Source organism: Ovis canadensis, chromosome 3, assembly GCF_042477335.2.
Source record: "Ovis canadensis isolate MfBH-ARS-UI-01 breed Bighorn chromosome 3, ARS-UI_OviCan_v2, whole genome shotgun sequence".
Taxonomy (NCBI): domain Eukaryota; kingdom Metazoa; phylum Chordata; class Mammalia; order Artiodactyla; family Bovidae; genus Ovis; species Ovis canadensis.
The window spans coordinates 197,653,831-197,670,961 of record NC_091247.1 but is presented as its reverse complement, the minus strand read 5'-3'; the positions used below and the strand labels follow the sequence as shown (position 1 = coordinate 197,670,961).

The following is a 17,131-nucleotide window of genomic DNA, read 5'->3' as shown; positions in this document are numbered from 1 at the left end:
ATGCACAACAGTCCATGGGGTTGCAAGAGTCAGATGCAACTTAGTGACTAAACAACAACTAATTCATAGTACAAAGTACAAAATGATCCTACAAATCACATGCAGTGCTAGAGAATGTTGGTTATCTCTTCCTGATGGCTCTCAAGGGCTTCCCTAGTAGCTCAGCTGGTAAAGAACCCACCTGCAATGCAGGAGACCCCGGATCAATTCCTGGGTCAGGAAGATCCTCTAGAGAAGGATTACACTACCCACTCCAGTATTCTTGGGCTTCCCTGGTGGCTCAGTTGGTAAAGAATCCACCTAAAATGTGGGAGACCTGGGTTCGATCCCTCAGTTGGGAAGGTCCCCTGGAAAAGGGAATGGCAACCCACTCCACTATTCTGGACTGGAGAATTTCATGGACTGTATAGTCCATGGGGTCACAAAGAGTCAGAAAGGACTGAGTGACTTTCACTTTCATAGCATCTACTTTAATCCATTGAGAAAATTACTGTCTTATTTACTTTTATGTATACTATGGACTGGATAATGTGCCATCACTTTATTCATTCATATAGTCATACACTAAGAAATATTTTTAAGTTCTCATTATATGCCAATAATACTTACAGGTTCTTTGGATACAGTAGTGACCAAGGCAGATAAAATCTTTGACCCCATAGAACCTCATGCTAGGGTGCATTTGGTAGCAGCAATGGAACAGCAAAAACCAAGTAAACTGAAGGGGGTGATAGTGCTATAAAGACAAGCAAGCAGGACAAGAGATCAGAGACTGATTGGAGAAGGCAGGGACTACTTCACTTTTCAGAGACGGCTTCCCTAAGGAGGATGGCACTGGGAGAGAGAGCTAAATGAGGTAAGCATCTGAGTTAAGTGATGAAGCGAAAAAAGCATTCTAGGTCACAAGAATAACAAATACAAATAGTTCGATGTTAGAACATGGTTGCCACAGTCCTTGCAACCAGAAAGGACTAGTTTCTAGAGTGGGAGGAATGAGGGACAAAGTTTTAGGTTGGTACAATCAAGAATAGCCCAATACACTAAGGTAAGAAGAGTGAATTCATTTTCAGTGACCTGATTTTGAGTACGGTTACAGCTAATTGGGTTTCCCTAATGGCTCAGTAGGAAAGAATCTACATACAATACAGGAGACACAAGAGATGTGGGCTTGAACTCTGGGTCAGGAAGATCACCTGGAGAAGGCAATGTCAACCCACTTCAGTATTCTCAACTGGGAAATCCCATGGACAGAGGAGCCTGGCAGGTTACAGTCCACGTGGTCATAATGAGTCAGACACAACTGGTCAAGTACAAACAGTACAATTAAATTTAGAAGATTACTCTAGCAGCTACATGAAAAACCTACTTAGCAGCTCAACAGAGTCAGTAGGAAGACCAGCTTGGTTAGGAGGCTAGTACAGTTTAGGTAAGAAATGATGATAACTTATACTAGACTGTCATGGGAGAAGTTGCTCAATTTGAGGATAAAGGCCAATTCCAATGGATTAGCTGTGAGACATAAGAGAGTGAGAGGATACCAAGACATCTCCTAGGTCTTTGGCAACAACTAGGTAAATGGTATCATATCCACAGTGGGATAAATCAGGAAATAATGAGATGGGGGAGATGATCAAAGGTTCTGTTTGGGAAATTGAAATCTGAGGTGCACATCAGTTATCCCTTTAAATAGGCTGAGCAGACAGCTGGATATTAGACTCTGAGGTCCTGGTGAGAGACAGAGACTCTCCAGATAAATATGGAGTGTTATCCATACGATGCTGTACAAAGACATTAGACAGGATCTTGAGGAAATAAATGGAGATACAGAAGTCAGATTATGGAGAATAACTGCAAGTTATCCTTTTAGGGATAGGAAAGAACCTACCAAAGTAAACTGAGAATGGGGAAGAAAAGCAGACTGTGGTCTTTTGGAGGCCAATGGAAGAGTAGTCCAAGAAAGTGGGAGTGATCAATTTAACAAATTCTGCGGTGAGGTCTAGCATACTGAAGACTAAGAATTAAGCACTTCTAGAATATTCAATGATAATAAAGCAACTTCAGCTTTCCTTTTGTTTCTCCTTCAAGGGAAAACAGGGAACCAATACAGTATCGTAAAGTCATATTGAGTTCTATTTATCTTTTCCTTCACAAATTATTTAACTTAATTAAGCATATTCAAAAGCAGAGACATTACTTTGCCAACAAAGGTCCGTCTAGTCAAGGCTATGGTTTTTCCTGTGGTCATGTATGGATGTGAGAGTTGGACTGTGAAGAAAGCTGAGTGCCGAAGAATTGATGCTTTTGAACTGAGGTGTTGGAGAAGACTCTTGAGAGTCCTTTGGACTGCAAGGAGGTCCAACCAGTCCATTCTAAAGGAGATCAGTCCTGGGTGTTCTTTGGAAGGAATGATGCTAAAGCTGAAACTCCAGTACTTTGGCCACCTCATGCGAAGAGTTGACTCATTGGAAAAGTCTCTGATGCTGGGAGGGATTGGGGGCAGGAGGAGAAGGGGAGGACAGAGGATGAGATAGCTGGATGGCATCACCAACTTGAGGGACATGAGTTTGGGTGAACTCCAGGAGTTGGTGATGGACAGGGAGGCCTGGTGTGTTGCAATTCATGGGGTCGCAAAGAGTCGGACACGACTGAGTGACTGAACCGAACTGAACAATCATTTTCTAATTCAAGCAGAACTTCAAGCTGAAATAGTAACCTCAAGATAAGCAACTTGGTGAAAATGAGACAAAAGATAATTTAAGGAAATGAGAACTTAATTTTTTGGTAAAACCCTCTAATTTGTTTACCCTGAGATATTCAAGGAGAAAAAAAATCCATTAAACAATAGAATAACCTGAAGAGGGAATTATCAGAAAACAAGAAGTTTCTCATCGAAATTAAAAAGGTAACTTCGCAAAGATCCAATTAAACATTTTAAGAGATAAAGTGTAGGTATCACCTAAAAAGAAAAACAAAGTAACAGAGAACAAAATATGAACAATAAGAAACATAACACAAACATAACACAAAAAATACAATGTCTGCCTAATAGATTCATAAAAAAATGAAAAATAAAGGGGATAAAATAAGACCAAAATATCTTTAGAATAAAAATTCATAGTTTTTACAAAATAAATAAAAAAGTATCAATATATATCTGATATTTTTCATTTACAATGAAATGTCACAGTAAATAGAAGATACTAAAAGTTTTCAGGAAGGGAAAATATTGGTTTTTACCAACAGAAACATCAGATCAACAATGTATTTCTCTCAAATGCTAGAAGATGACGAATCAGTTAATTTAAAATATAAGAAAAATTACTTTCAATTACAATTTTACTTGCGCCAAACTACTAATCAAGGAGAGGGGTAAAATGAAGCATTATTACATATGTGTACATTTAGAACTCTTTATACCAAAAACTTTATATCTGGATGTGATTCTGATATGTGATTTATATCAGATGTGATTCTGGACCAAGAGAAGGAGGTAAACCAAGGAGGACAATATAGGAAAGAGTGATTTTTCCTGCCCTGGAGAACTATAAAGGGACATCTTGGAATATCGGTAGGACTGACTAATTTAAATGAAAGTGAAAGAACCTGCCTTGAAGCAGGTATCAGGGAAAATTGGATTGTGGAGGTCTGGTTTATTCTTGAGAATTTATGGAGATGATAAGGCAAATATCTTGAGGAAGAAAGGCTAACGAAAAGGCAACTGGAAAGTTGAAAGCTACACAGAAATGAAATGAGGAGAATCCTATTAGACTATGAAGAAAAATAGGTAGTCTCATATTTTAACATAAAAATCATTCATTGATTTTCGATCTTTAGGATTAATCAACACATAAAGCACAATAGGGGTGTGTGTGTGTGTATGTGTGTGTGTCTGTTGTTGTTTAGTCACTAAATCATGTCAGACTCTTTTGCAACCCCATGAACTGTAGCCCACCAGGCTCCTCTGTCCATGGGATTTCCCAGAAAGAGTACTGGAGTGTGTTGACAGTCCCTTCTCCAAGGGATCTTCCTGACCTAGGGATTTAACTGCATCTCTTGTGTCTCTTGCATTGGCAGGCAAATTCATTACCACTCAGCTACCTGGGAAGCCCAGCTGTATATACATATATACACATATATATTATATATATATATTTAGTGTAAAATTCAAATAACAGGAATCAGCACTTTTAGGTGTGAGAGAGAGGTGTCATCCTCATCCAACAAGGCAAATGCTGAGACATTATTTATAGTTGATTGAATGAGAAAAGAGGTGTACGTTAACTAAAGCTTAAAAATATCTATTAGAAGAACTTCAATGACATGTGTAACTATATTACAGGGTTAGGGAAGGGATAAGGAAAGGCTGCTGGGGTTGCAATACCAGAACTATGTCTTCCAGTTCCAAGTTAATGATATTTAAAGTTGATGAGTCAGACATAGCATTGTAATATCCAGGGAAGAGTACTCGAGTAGGCAGCCATTCCTTTCTCCAGGGTATCTTCCCGACCCAGGGATCAAACCTTGGTCTCCTGCATTGCAGGCAGATTCTTTACTCTCTGAGCCACTAGAGAAAGTCCATTTGATATACAGAAGTAAATAATAGAAAGCTACTAAAAATAAAAGCAGATTGTAAGGAGGCGCCTTCTGAGTAAAAATATGGGCACAGTATAGAGGCCTGGGCTCTGGAGGGCTGTTTTTATTATTCTCCAGTACTCTTTTAGCCATGAGACACACGTAACATTAATAAAAAGTAAAACACATATGGGCTTTGCTGATAGCTCAGTTGATAAAGAATCTGCCTGCAATGCAGGAGACCCCAGTTTGATTCCTGGGTTGTGATATATGCACATCAATCTATCTGTATCTCTATGAACAAAGGCAGCTTTGTCCAGATCAAGAAATAATATGAATGATCAAAATTCTATCATTAGGCAATTGCCATGAGATGCATTAAAAAAAAAAAAAAAAAAGAATGCTGAAAGGGCCTTCCCAGGTGGCACTAGTGGTAAAGACCTCACCTGTCGATGGAGGAGTTGTAAAGATTCAGGTTCAACCCCTGGGCAAGGACGATCCTCTGGAGAAGGAAATGGCAACCCATTCCAGTATTCTTGCCTGGAGAATCCCATGGGCAGAGGAGCCTGGCGGGCTACAGTCCATGGGGTTGCACAGATCCAGACACGACTGAAGCGACTTAGTACACGTGCATATGCTGTAAGGATTCTAAAGTGGCTCCCTCTGAGTAAAAGGACAGACCTGCAGTTATCATCACTGCTCTCTTAGGACACTCATCTTCTCAATAGGAAATTCTCCTTCCAGAAAGTACAAGGAAGAGAGGAAAATCGTTCGTAAAGCTCCTACTTTGTATTCTCAGGTTCTCTCCTCTAAAAAATCTATCTGAATGCCAAGAACTATATCCTTCGAGGTGCAGTGCATTTTATTTCATAGAGTAAAACATTACTCAGAGCTCGAGGAGTTAATACATTTCCTTCTCTGGTTGAAATGCTACCTTAATTATACGGCATTTATTCTTGGCATTTCCAGTTTCCTAAAGAGACAAGGTTACTTTGCAATCTCTTTGTGCTCATGCATGTGTGTGGGGTAGTGCTGAGGGGGGGGGTAAAATGCTTCCAGCTTACCACACTCAGAGAAAGAAATCATAAATCAGCAGGTCAGGCAGGTACTATTATTTCACCTTTAACATTATTATGTTTTCAATACAATATTTGAATGGATTTCCTTCTGCATAATAATTTATCGAGAATTACCAAAACTCTTAATGAGCTCAGAGAATTCTGGCTCCAATAAAATGAAACCTTTATCACAAATTGGTTGAGCCTATGACTGCAACTTCATCATTCAATTGTATATAAGTCAAGATGTATTTTTACTTTGTAGGAATAAGTTCCCAGGGAAAGAAAACTCATTTAAAAACTTTGGGCCATTAAACCTTAAATGGTAGAATATCAGTAAAATAAAAATGAACTGGACCAAGACTCGAGAAACTTGGAATCCAGCCATCATTTTGCAAGTAACAACTTATGTGACATTGGGAAAGTCTTCTAACCTTACTTGGTTTCAGTTTACAAATGTCAAAATGAGAGATGTGTCTAAATAAAGGCTTTCTAAAAATCTGTTGTAGTTCGAAAAATCATATAAATTTGGAACAGAGAACTTACAGTTTTCAGTGGCTGCTGCCATGTAGGTTATACTGTTTTTCCTAGAAATTATTCTTTTGCTAGAAATATTCATTAAATTGTCCATCATGAGAAAAACAGAAAGAAGCTTTTCTCTCTAACAACTTAGGCAAAAAACCTTTAGCATTGTGTGCTCACTGCATGCCAGGGATAATGCCATTTAATCCCTACACTAACTAGGTATGACTTAGGTTCTATAATCCCCATTTAATAGACTGGAACAACGAAACTCAGAAGGATTGAGCAGTTTTCCCAAGATCACCCAGCAGATGAGGTATAAAGATGGAGAATCTGAATCAGAGTTTGTCAAAATCCAAAGAACTTCCTCTTTATCTTTTTGTTTAACCATTTAATACACTTTAATTTCATATGGTTATATAATCTTATAACCCCCAAAGAATCAAGCTCTTTCAAACATACAATGGAATATACACATTGCACAGCTAAGAATAGAAATTTGCTTAGTCCTAGATAGAATAAGTCTCCCAAAGCTACTATTAGTCTTGCACATGCTTACTTTATGAATCAGAAATAATGACATGGGTTATTAAATACCAATTCTTTGCTCTCAAGAGAATACAATGAACAATAGCTGGAGAAGTTTATCAGAAGAGAGAATGCAACAAATATAAGTTTAAACACTGAGCTTCCATTTGGTAATCATGAAATTATGCATTTGAAAGGAAGTATAATATCTTTAAATTTACCTTTAAAAATATTTAAGTCAGTTTCATACTAGAGCATGTAGTTGAGCCGACCCCCTAAGATGCTAATAAGAATCTTAAATTCCATTAAGAATTACTGGAAAAGGGTAAGAAATTTAAAGCTAGGACCTGTTTCCCCACCCCACACCCACAGCTGTAGAAACTATATCCTACACAAAGCTTCCAGACAAAAAAGAAACAAGTCTCTAGGAACATTCAGTTTGTTGCCATAATGGATACTGAGTAGAGGTCACTCATTCATTTACTTTAAAAGGTTTTGGTAACAGTGAATCAGGTCAAGATGAACCACTGGTCTAGGACCATAATTAGAAACATAAACCACCTAGAAATATTAGAAATAAGCTGATTTATTATAAAAAGAGATGAGTCAAAAATAAAATTGCTGAAGATGGGCATTATAGTACAACCAATGCAGCAAAAGAAAAAGAAATTACCCTCAAAAAACCTATAAGGATATTCTTTTCTGAAATATGTATAAAGTTAATCTTATATAATAATACGCATTAAGTTAGCTGCTGCTGCTGCTAAGACGCTTCAGTCGTGTCCAACTCTGTGCGACGCCATAGACGGCAGCCCACCAGGCTCCCCTGTCCCTGGGATTCTCCAGGCAAGAACACTGGAGTGGGTTGCCATTTCCTTCTCCAATGCATGAAAGTGAAAAGTGAAAGTGAAGTTGCTCAGTCGTGTCTGACTCTTAGCAACCCCATGGACTGTAGCCTACCAGGCTCCTCCATCCATGGGACTTTCCAGGCAAGAGTACTGGAGTGGGGTGCCATAGCCTTCTCTGAAAAGTTAGCTAGACACAGTAAATAAAAGTGCAAAATACTCCTTTTTAAGGACAATAAACAAAAATATTAAAGAAAAGCACTGTTGAACAATAGAAAAAGATTAAACTTTCTTAGTGTTCCTAAAATTAAGGATATCATAAAGAGAGATGTTCTTAAAGGAAGATAGGATGTTTCTGATATTATGCCTGATTTTATTTGTAGAATGAATTGATTTATGATCCTCCAAAGAATGACAGAAATCTTTCTTAATTCTTTTAATCCTCATGAGTCAGATATGTGAATAAATTTTGAAGACTATGAGTTTATAAAGTCTTTGAAGTAATGCTGATTGAGTTTTCAACCCAATTAAGATCATGCAATTTTAGAGCTGAGGTTGTTTTTTAAAGAGATAAAAACAGTTCATAAATAATTGGTCCTAAGTAATGAAATAAACTGGCTAATTTGCCAATCCTTATGGTATTCTCTTCAATAAATAACTATGGAGTAAAACTTACCACCGTTCTTGTATATCTTGAGTTGAAAAAATATATAATTAAAAGGTCAAGAGAAATATTTTAAATAATCCGGTTTATTAGCATATGTGAATGTTTGTTCATACACACACATACAGACTTACTCTATGTTTTTTAAGTTGAGTGAAATATACTTCAAATGGCATAAAGATGACTAAGGTAACCTCTACTTTAAAGAGATATTATAAAAGAATGAGGAGAATTTTAGGAAACATCACCCTCCGGTTACTGTAGCTATCAAGTATGAAAATTCATTCTGCTCTCTTACCTATCAATCTAATCTATCTCACAGATCTGCTTAACCCATCTAATGTATTTACTGCATGTCTTTCCTAATATGTGCAGCAAGTTAATGTCTTATATATTTATAGTTGAAACAAAAATTGTAAAACCTGTCCTAGTTCTGGACTAATTACATTGTAGTCCACTATTATATCAATAAAGGAACTAAAAGGTATTTTTTTCCCAAGGTTGAAAGGAACAATTGCATAAAGTATCTAAAAAATTCAAGCAGGATGAATAATGTAAGTGGTATATTTATTTCTACAAGGTCTTAAAGCTTCATACTTCAGAAAAAAGTTTATCAAATTCAAAATATATTACATAAGTATTTTCAGATATCAAATAAAATTTAATCTACAGCAAATTCTTACATGAGCATTGATTATGTATTCATCGACAAAAATTCATTTAATAATAATACTTGTTATAAATTTAATTTGCCTTCTACAATAACAGGTTTGATTTTTAGTCTTTCTACCTCCCTCTCCTATACTGCCAAAAAAAGGAGGAATTAGAGAAAAGGGAGAGAAAAACTTCTTAAGAGGAAATATGGTTAAGGATTTATATGGGGAACAAAAAGGATATCTTCTATGTTTTTAATCTTCTATTTCCACACATGCGACTACATCTGTGCTTCCCATAACTGTTTGAACAACTTCTCAATAGACTAATTTACATATATTGTGATTTTCATAACTATTGAGTGTTTGTAAGACAGCTCTAAATTAACAATTTATAAAATATACTTTAGAACTATTCTTTTAGTTAATGAGTATACTAGAAGCTGTGAAAATTGATTCCTTTCAGACTGTCACTCTTGTTCAGTACTTATTTCTTGCCTGAAACATTCCCAGACTTTAAAAAAAAAAAAAATAGCTTGATGCTTTTGACTCTGTCAGTATCATTTATCTGTACTAACACTGGAAAGAGGACAAATACACAGATATAATACCCTATATCTCTTAATGTTTCCCCCAAATTGCCAGCAGTGTGACATTATTTCCTTTAGGAACTACCAGTTTTGTTTTGTTTTTTTCTTTTCCCTATTCTGTTAACTAGTGGGGGCCAGAAAGGTAATATTGCAATCAAATAGAAATTCTGAGCTTCTAAAATTCTCATAGTCAGCAAAATTTCTACAAACAGTCAGAAAACTTTGCTTTGCTAACCCTAGTTCTATCTCTAAGTCATGTGATCTTGAGCAAGCCATTACAGCTGGCTCCCGCTCACTAGAAGAGAGTCATGTGATGTCATAATGAAGTCTTATCATTTCTAGAACAGTTTAAGGCATTTCATTTTAAAAAATGCTCTGATTTACAAATTAAAATGCTCCAAGCTCTGGAGCAAGAAATCTACCAATTTCCACATGTTGACATTATGACAGTGTTTTAAATCCACACTATTAACACAGTGATCATAATTACGGAATAATTCCAAAAAAGTACTAAGGTGTCGAACAATTTAAATGGTCAGAAAATACAGCTGATTGACCCTTCCACACATTTATAATATGGGTTTGCATTTAGTTTTTCCATTCTGTTTAACAAAAGACAATCTCAATCTCATAAAAATTATAAAAACAAAACTATTGGTATCATCAAATTAAAGTGAAACCAAGTGACTTGTAAAGGCCCACATCACTCACTATGGAATTTTATCTTATTTATAATGAGAAATTGCCATAATAATTTTATTATCTTCAGTTTTCAATAGCCAAATCATTTTAAGTGTGGCTAACTTGGTACCATCAACTAAAGTTATATTCTAAGCAAGTAAGCTTAGATTAAACACAAAACCCAATAAATAGTTTTAGAGCACTGAATGAATAACCATACTCCAGATATGGATACACAGACAATATCACATTAGAAATCTGTTGTTCATACTTAAGGAAGGCAAAGAGTCTTGGCTGTGATATTTCACTGATGATGTTTCTCTGTCTCACTAAAAGCTGTGACTAGCTTATTAAAATCTCAGATGGAACACGAATGATTGGCTATATAACCCACAGTATAAAAACTAAGGCTAACTGACCCAGTTAGAAAAAAATGGGATAAATTTTTTTGTCAAAGAAGCCTAAATATGATAAACATGCAAATGAAATCATTTTGACATGTTTGCTTCTGTCATCTATGATATTTACACTTAAATATATTGGATTCTCAAGATACAGCTTCAAGAGAATGATGAAATTCTAACTGCAAATCTAACAGCTGCTTTAAGATGGATGATGTCAAGTAAGATATATCTTCTTCTTGCTAGTCACAGCAAATATATATTGACCACTTACTATATGCCTTGAAACTACACTGAAGTTCTCTATCCACAATTTTACTAAATCCTCATAAATACTCTATGAAATAATGCTTTCAGAAAAGGAGTATTCAGAAAGGGAAACAGGTTGTGTCAAAGTGTGTCTCACAAGCAAATGGTGGCATGAGGCTACCCCAAGCAGCTTTGCTTCTCATCATTACAAGTTTTCACAGAAGAAAAATATGGAAGTTACAGAGCCCTCAGTCAGTCCTGGTTTCTCCAGGTAATAGAAGGGTGAAATTTGAGTTGAACACAAAATCATTACCTTCCCTGACTTCCACCTTGAATCCGTGTGGCTCTTCAGCCTATTGCAAAAAGTTCTCTCTGCTACTGCTAACAGAAAACCTGCGATACCTCTCTGCTTTGGTTCCTGGGAACCTTCCCCATTAAAAACATTTACATGCATGTTTTCAACATTAAAGAATAAAGAAAAGGAAACATTTCTCCAGAAAAGTTTCCTTTCGGAGTAAGATAAAAATTGCCACCAGCTTGCTATCCCTGAAACTCCTCAACACAGGCAAGATTCTGCCACTCCCATGACAGGCAAGAGTCTCCTGACACAGGGGGGCCACACGCCATGACTGGGCTGAAAGTAGCTTTAATTCTGCAGCTCACTTCAGTGAGGTCATCTGAGAAACAAAATCTACTTCTTAATTGGAAGTCCGTATGAAATTATGATTTCTGACCTGGATCTGCTGCTGAAGCAAATTGATTTTGTGTTGTTGCTGCAGAAGTTGCTGCTGTTGTCTTGCGATCTGTGGAGAAATGGCACATGGAAAATTTAAGAGTGTATTGCAGTCCCAGGGGGAAATTCCCAGTGTTCTGTGTCACAAAGTTTGATATGACATTGATTAAGCTCGTGAAAATAGATGTGTTCACGTCCCTACAGGACCAGCAATTCATCCTTAAGTAGGATCAAACAAGATATTTCGACTTTGGGAACAGTTACGTTTCTTTTGGCCTAAAACAAATGAAGTCTAAGGCAAAACAACAGTGGTCCAATCCAATTTGAAATGCTAGAGTTTCAAAAATCCCTCTTTCTGGCCATCTAGTAAGGAGGTACTGTCTCTGACATCTTTAGCCCTTAGAAAAGGAAAATAATGTCACACATCCTCCTGTTTATGAAACAGAGTCCAGAGTAGCACCAAGTATTAAAAGATGCTATATTCTTTAGTGAGGTTTTGGTATGTTTCTGTGTCTCGGTGAATACCGTCATTTCTGCTTCCCACAAACCCCTAACTCCCGAGTCCTCAGTACATTCAATTCCAGTCTCTGCCCCAACTCTCTACTAAATGGAGTCTTAATAAAGTCACCAGTCACTTCCAATTTGTTAAATTCTGAAGCGTTTCCTAGTCCCCACGACTTGACTTTTCATCAGAATTCAAGACTCAAGTGCTTTCCCTTGCCCGAACTTTCTCCCTTGGCTCCTCTGTCATCACATTTTCCTGGTTGTGCTCCTGCCTCTGAGTCTGATCCTTCTCAGGGACCATCAGTGTCTCTCTTCAGTCGTTCAATGTTGTAGGCTCAATTTTGGACTCGATTCTTTTCCTTCTATATGTCCACACATGTGTCAAGTGATTACAAATTTGTTTTTCTAGCCTGATCTTTGCTATAAGTGTTAGACCCGTTAATCTAACAAACATTCTCAAAAGCACTCCAAATTCAACAGATTCAAAACTAAACTCAAGAAATGGCCCTCAGTGTGGTCATCTTAAGTGTTTTCTAAGCCATACTACCACAGTCTCCCCGCCCCCTCACCGTTATTCCTTTTTATAACATCCTCTACCTACTTAACACATTCTGTGAGGTTATATTTCATGTTTGTTTTAATCAACAGATTTCTGTCTCCTCAGAAGGAATCCATAAATATAGTGATGTTAGGGACCATGCTGATTTTCCTTTCACCATTTACACAAAGTCTGATGCAAAGGAATACAGAAGGAACACTAGATGCAACACATATAAGTCAAGAGACGAGAAGAAAACTTTAAACACTAAATTATACGAGATAGGGCAGGAAACCTTCTCACAAAAATGTAACTTCTGACCTCATAAAACTTATAGCTTTCTTACAAAAAAGCTCTAATTCTTATTCCTAATGCTATGATCACTATCATTTTCATTATGAAAGTATATTCTTTAACCTCTGCTTCAGAAAGCTAAAAATTCAGGAAAAAATAGATACAGGGTCCATTAATTACTATGAATGAAAGTAGAGAACTTACATAATGAAGTTGGGTCCTCATAGCTTCACAATGCATTTTTTATTTCCCCTGTATACACTGGTGCACTTATAATTATTTTAGTACTTTCATTTTATCTTAAAAAAACAGCTTAAAGAAATTCCTTTTTATTTTCTTGAAGAAAAGTAGGAAAGGAAAAGGTAGAAAATAAAATATCATTCTCCTCTTTAGTCTGGTTCTTTCCTCCCACGTATCAATATTTCAGCTGATATTTAAATCTTTTTATAAGTATCTTAAAATTTTCTCAGGAAACTGACTACCTCATAGCCCTCCACATTCCCTCCTGTATTGGTGTGATAGCCTCCTATTTGCTCTCTCTGCTTCTGCCCTTGCTCCCTGAAGCCTATTATAACCTAGCAGAAAGACAGATCATTTTAAAACATGTTGTGTCATGTTATTCATCATTTCAAAACCCTATGTCTCAGTTTCCACATAATGCCTGCAAGGCCCTGTATCTTTCCAATCTCATCTCTTCTCTGTCTCTTCACTATTGCCACACTGCTCCACCATCTGTTGAACACACCAAGGATACGCTTATTTTCCAAGAATACTTCTGCCTCTGGGCCACTGCACGTACTCTCCCTTACATCTAGAATAATCTTCCTGGATAACTACACTGCTCACTCTCTCACCACCTACGAGTCTCTACTCAACCGTTATATTGTCAATGGGACCTCCCTGAACACTTATTCTAAAAAAGCCTACCTCTCTACCTGGCGCCCTCATCCCTATGTCTCTGCATCATTTTCAACATATATTTAACTGATTTATTGTCTATCTTTTCCTAACTAGAATTCAATAAATATGGGATTTTTGTCTATTTTATTTCTTCTGTATTCCATTAACTAGGACAGAATCTGGCATCAAATTGGGGCTCAACAGTGGTAGCTCATGTGGTTAAGAATCCACCTGCAATGCAGGAGACCCTGGTTTGATTCCCTGAAGAAGATTGGGAAGATCCTCTGGAGAAAGGATAGGCTACCCATTTTAGTATTCATGTGCTTCCCTGGTGGCTCAGATGGTAAAGAATCCACCTGCAATGTGGGAGACCTGCGTTCAGTCCCTGGGTTGGGAAGATTCCTGGGAGGAGGGCATGGCAACCCGCCCCAGGATTCCTGCCTGGAGAACTCTCATGGACAAAGGAGTCCAGCAGGCTACAAGCCAGCAAGGTGTGCCAGAGGGGACCTGAGAGAGCAGAATGGGCTCCAGGAACCTGACCTGTAGCCTCCAGAAGGGATCTTCTCCCAGGCTGTGTAGGCATCGTTACCTGGCACCTCTCCAATACAAGGGAGACATTTCAGGAAGTACCTAATGATTTCTTAAGTTCCCTGGTGGCTCAGAGGGTAAAGCGTCTGCCCGCAATGCAGGAGACCTGGGTTCGATCCCTGGGTCAGGAAGACCCCCTGGAAAAAGAAATGGCAACCCACTCCAGTACTCTTGCCTGGAAAATCCCATGGACAGAGAAGCCTGGTAGACTACAGTCCATGGGATCGTAAAGAGTTGGACATGACTGAGCGACTTCACTTTCTAAGGAGAATGTCAGAGTAAGTAAAAAATTCTAGGATCTGTGGAAGATGTCTGAGAATAGTCCAGGATGTGAGAAGAAAAAGTAAGGTACATTGCTCTCCATTAATTACTGCCAAGATTTTTGAGGACAAGCATGCTCAAAGACCCATCAAAGTATGGATTCGCTACAAAGAAGTATCTTCATCTGAGCTCGTTTTAGAGACTCCTAGGATTTTCTGAATTCAGATAGCTAAAAGTATTGAAGGCTGTTCAGTTGCAAAGTCATGTTTGACTCTTTATAACCCCATGGACTGCAGCATGCCAGGCTTCCCTGTCCTTTACCATCTCCCAGAGTTTGCTCAAATGCATGTCCACTGAGTTAGTCATGCTTCTAACCATCTCATTCATCTACTGACCCATTCTCCTCTTGTCTTCAATCTTTCCCAGCAACAGGGTCTTTTCCAATGAGTCGGCTCTTCTTATGAATAAGAAAAGAATGGTGTTCTTCTAAACTGCTGTGGGCAATCACTATCTGAAGTTATTTTGTTGATTCTTCTATTCCTCTTGATTGTCTCTTTCCACTAGAATTTAGGGGCTTTGTCTTTCTGTTTAATTGAAATAACTTCAGTAGTTAGCACAATACCTGGCCCACAAGAAGCACTTGATTACTTTTTTTTTTAAATAAATTAAACTTACCTTCTCCAGGGGTTTAAACTATTCTCTTCTATGTAGACAATCACAGAAACTAAGCTCAGCCCTCTGTTTCAAACTATTTATTGATAAAGAAAGCTGAGCACCAAAGAACTGATGCTTTTGAATGGTGGTGTTGGAGAATCCTCTTGAGAGTCCCTTGGACCACAAGGAGATCCAACCTGTCCATCCTAAAGGAGATCAGTCCTGAGTGTTCATTGGAAGGACTGATATTGAAGCTGAAACTCCAATACTTTGGCCACCTGATGTAAGGAGCTGACTCATTTGAAAAGACCTTGATGCTGGGAAAGATTGAGGGCAGGCAGAGAAGGGGAAGACAGAGAATGAGATGGTTGGATGGCATCACCGACTAAATGGACATGAGTTTGGGTAAATTCCGGGAGTTGGTGATGGACCGGGAGGCCTAGCATGCTGTGGTCCATGGGGTCACAAAGAGTCAGACACGACTGAGAGGCTGAACTGAACTAAACTGAATATTCTTTCTCATAGTTTCAGATGGGCAACCTGAAGACAGTTCTAATTCAATATAAAAAAGCCATCTGCTTTTCCAAATCTACCTGCCTTTGGACTTTGTCACCCAGGCTCAACCCTTTTCCTCTCTCTTTAGCCCACTTAAAAAAATTTGACTATACATGATTCTTCCACCCGTTCTCCATGGTCCTTACACTGTTTAAGTCTCATGTCTTATTTAGATTATTATAATAGACTCCTAACCAAACTTCCTGCCCCATAATTGGAAATTTACTTCACTAGTTGAATCCTACACCTAGCCTTCAAAGCTCAGACCAAACAGGTCAAATGAAAGCTTTCATAACATCCCTGACTAGAAATGTTCTCTTGACTCTCTCCATGGTTCTTTTTGTATTTCTCTCTTATCCATCACCTTGATTACTATCACTTCCATGCTGCACACCACTGAAATAGTTGATAAGATTTTTCAGATCAGTTTTTTTGTTTACTTTGGTATTCTGCCCTTTTTTATGCAAGGTAGAGAGGAGAGAAGCTTTTATTGATTTGTTTGCCTCACAGAGTGACCTATAAGCTACAGGCGAAACAATGCCTGTGCCTCTAGCTCTTTCTAGACTGTTTGTGTCTCTACTTCTGACTCACCTGTTCTTGCTGCTGCTTGGCCAGCTCCATTTGCTGGCGCTGTTTCTCAATCTGAGACGCAGCCAGTTTCTTCTGCTCATCATGGGCAGCCAGCAGCTGCTCTCGCAGACTGGTTAGCTGATTGATCATACCCATGAGCTGCCTCTCCTTCTCAGCTAGGCTTTCAGGAGTCCCTGAGAATAAGATGGCAATAAGACGTGTGAAAAATGAGAAGAGAGTGGTTCCTCAATGACAATGACTACAGTATGTGGAGAAATATTACAAATAAAAGGTTTGGCACCCAAACAAACATGTACTTACCTTCTTTCAAACTGTAACTCAATACTAAAAAGTGATGGCTATTTATCCATTACAGAATATCAGGATGAACAGATATTTTGATTATTTTGTATTTATGACAAGTAACAATCTATATAGCTTTTTTCCCTTTAATTTTACAAGTAAATGAAATATTTTGGCTAAGCATTTATTATTCTTAATGTTCTAATCTGGGGCCTGATAGAAATAAAAAGAGGTTTAAAGCACAGTTCTTGGCTTTAAGTAGTTTTTAAAATCAAATTAAAGAGTCAAGACAAAAACACGAAAACATAATAACTTTTTAAGAGATCAAGTTATCATTATCAGAGATATCTCCTTTTCTTAAAATCAGAATTTTTAAAAATCAGAATTAAGGAATCCTACATTTAAAAAGAAAAAAAAAAAACTATTAACCCATCAAGTTTTAGACTGTTTTCTCAAATGACACTCAGA

General features: G+C 37.7%; 1 protein-coding gene across 25 annotated transcripts in view; it reads right to left on the bottom strand.

Annotated features, from left to right (window-relative positions):
• SOX5 (SRY-box transcription factor 5) overlaps positions 1–17,131 on the bottom strand; it is a 1,143,569-nt gene that overhangs the window by 226,137 nt on the left and 900,301 nt on the right. For all 25 annotated transcript variants that reach the window (XM_069581248.1, XM_069581229.1, XM_069581234.1 and 22 more), the window contains 2 exons: positions 16,382–16,554; positions 11,498–11,566 (listed from right to left, as the gene is read on the bottom strand). In XM_069581248.1, the coding sequence (XP_069437349.1) occupies positions 11,498–11,566; positions 16,382–16,554 (242 nt within the window). The remainder of the gene's footprint in view (positions 1–11,497; positions 11,567–16,381; positions 16,555–17,131) is intronic.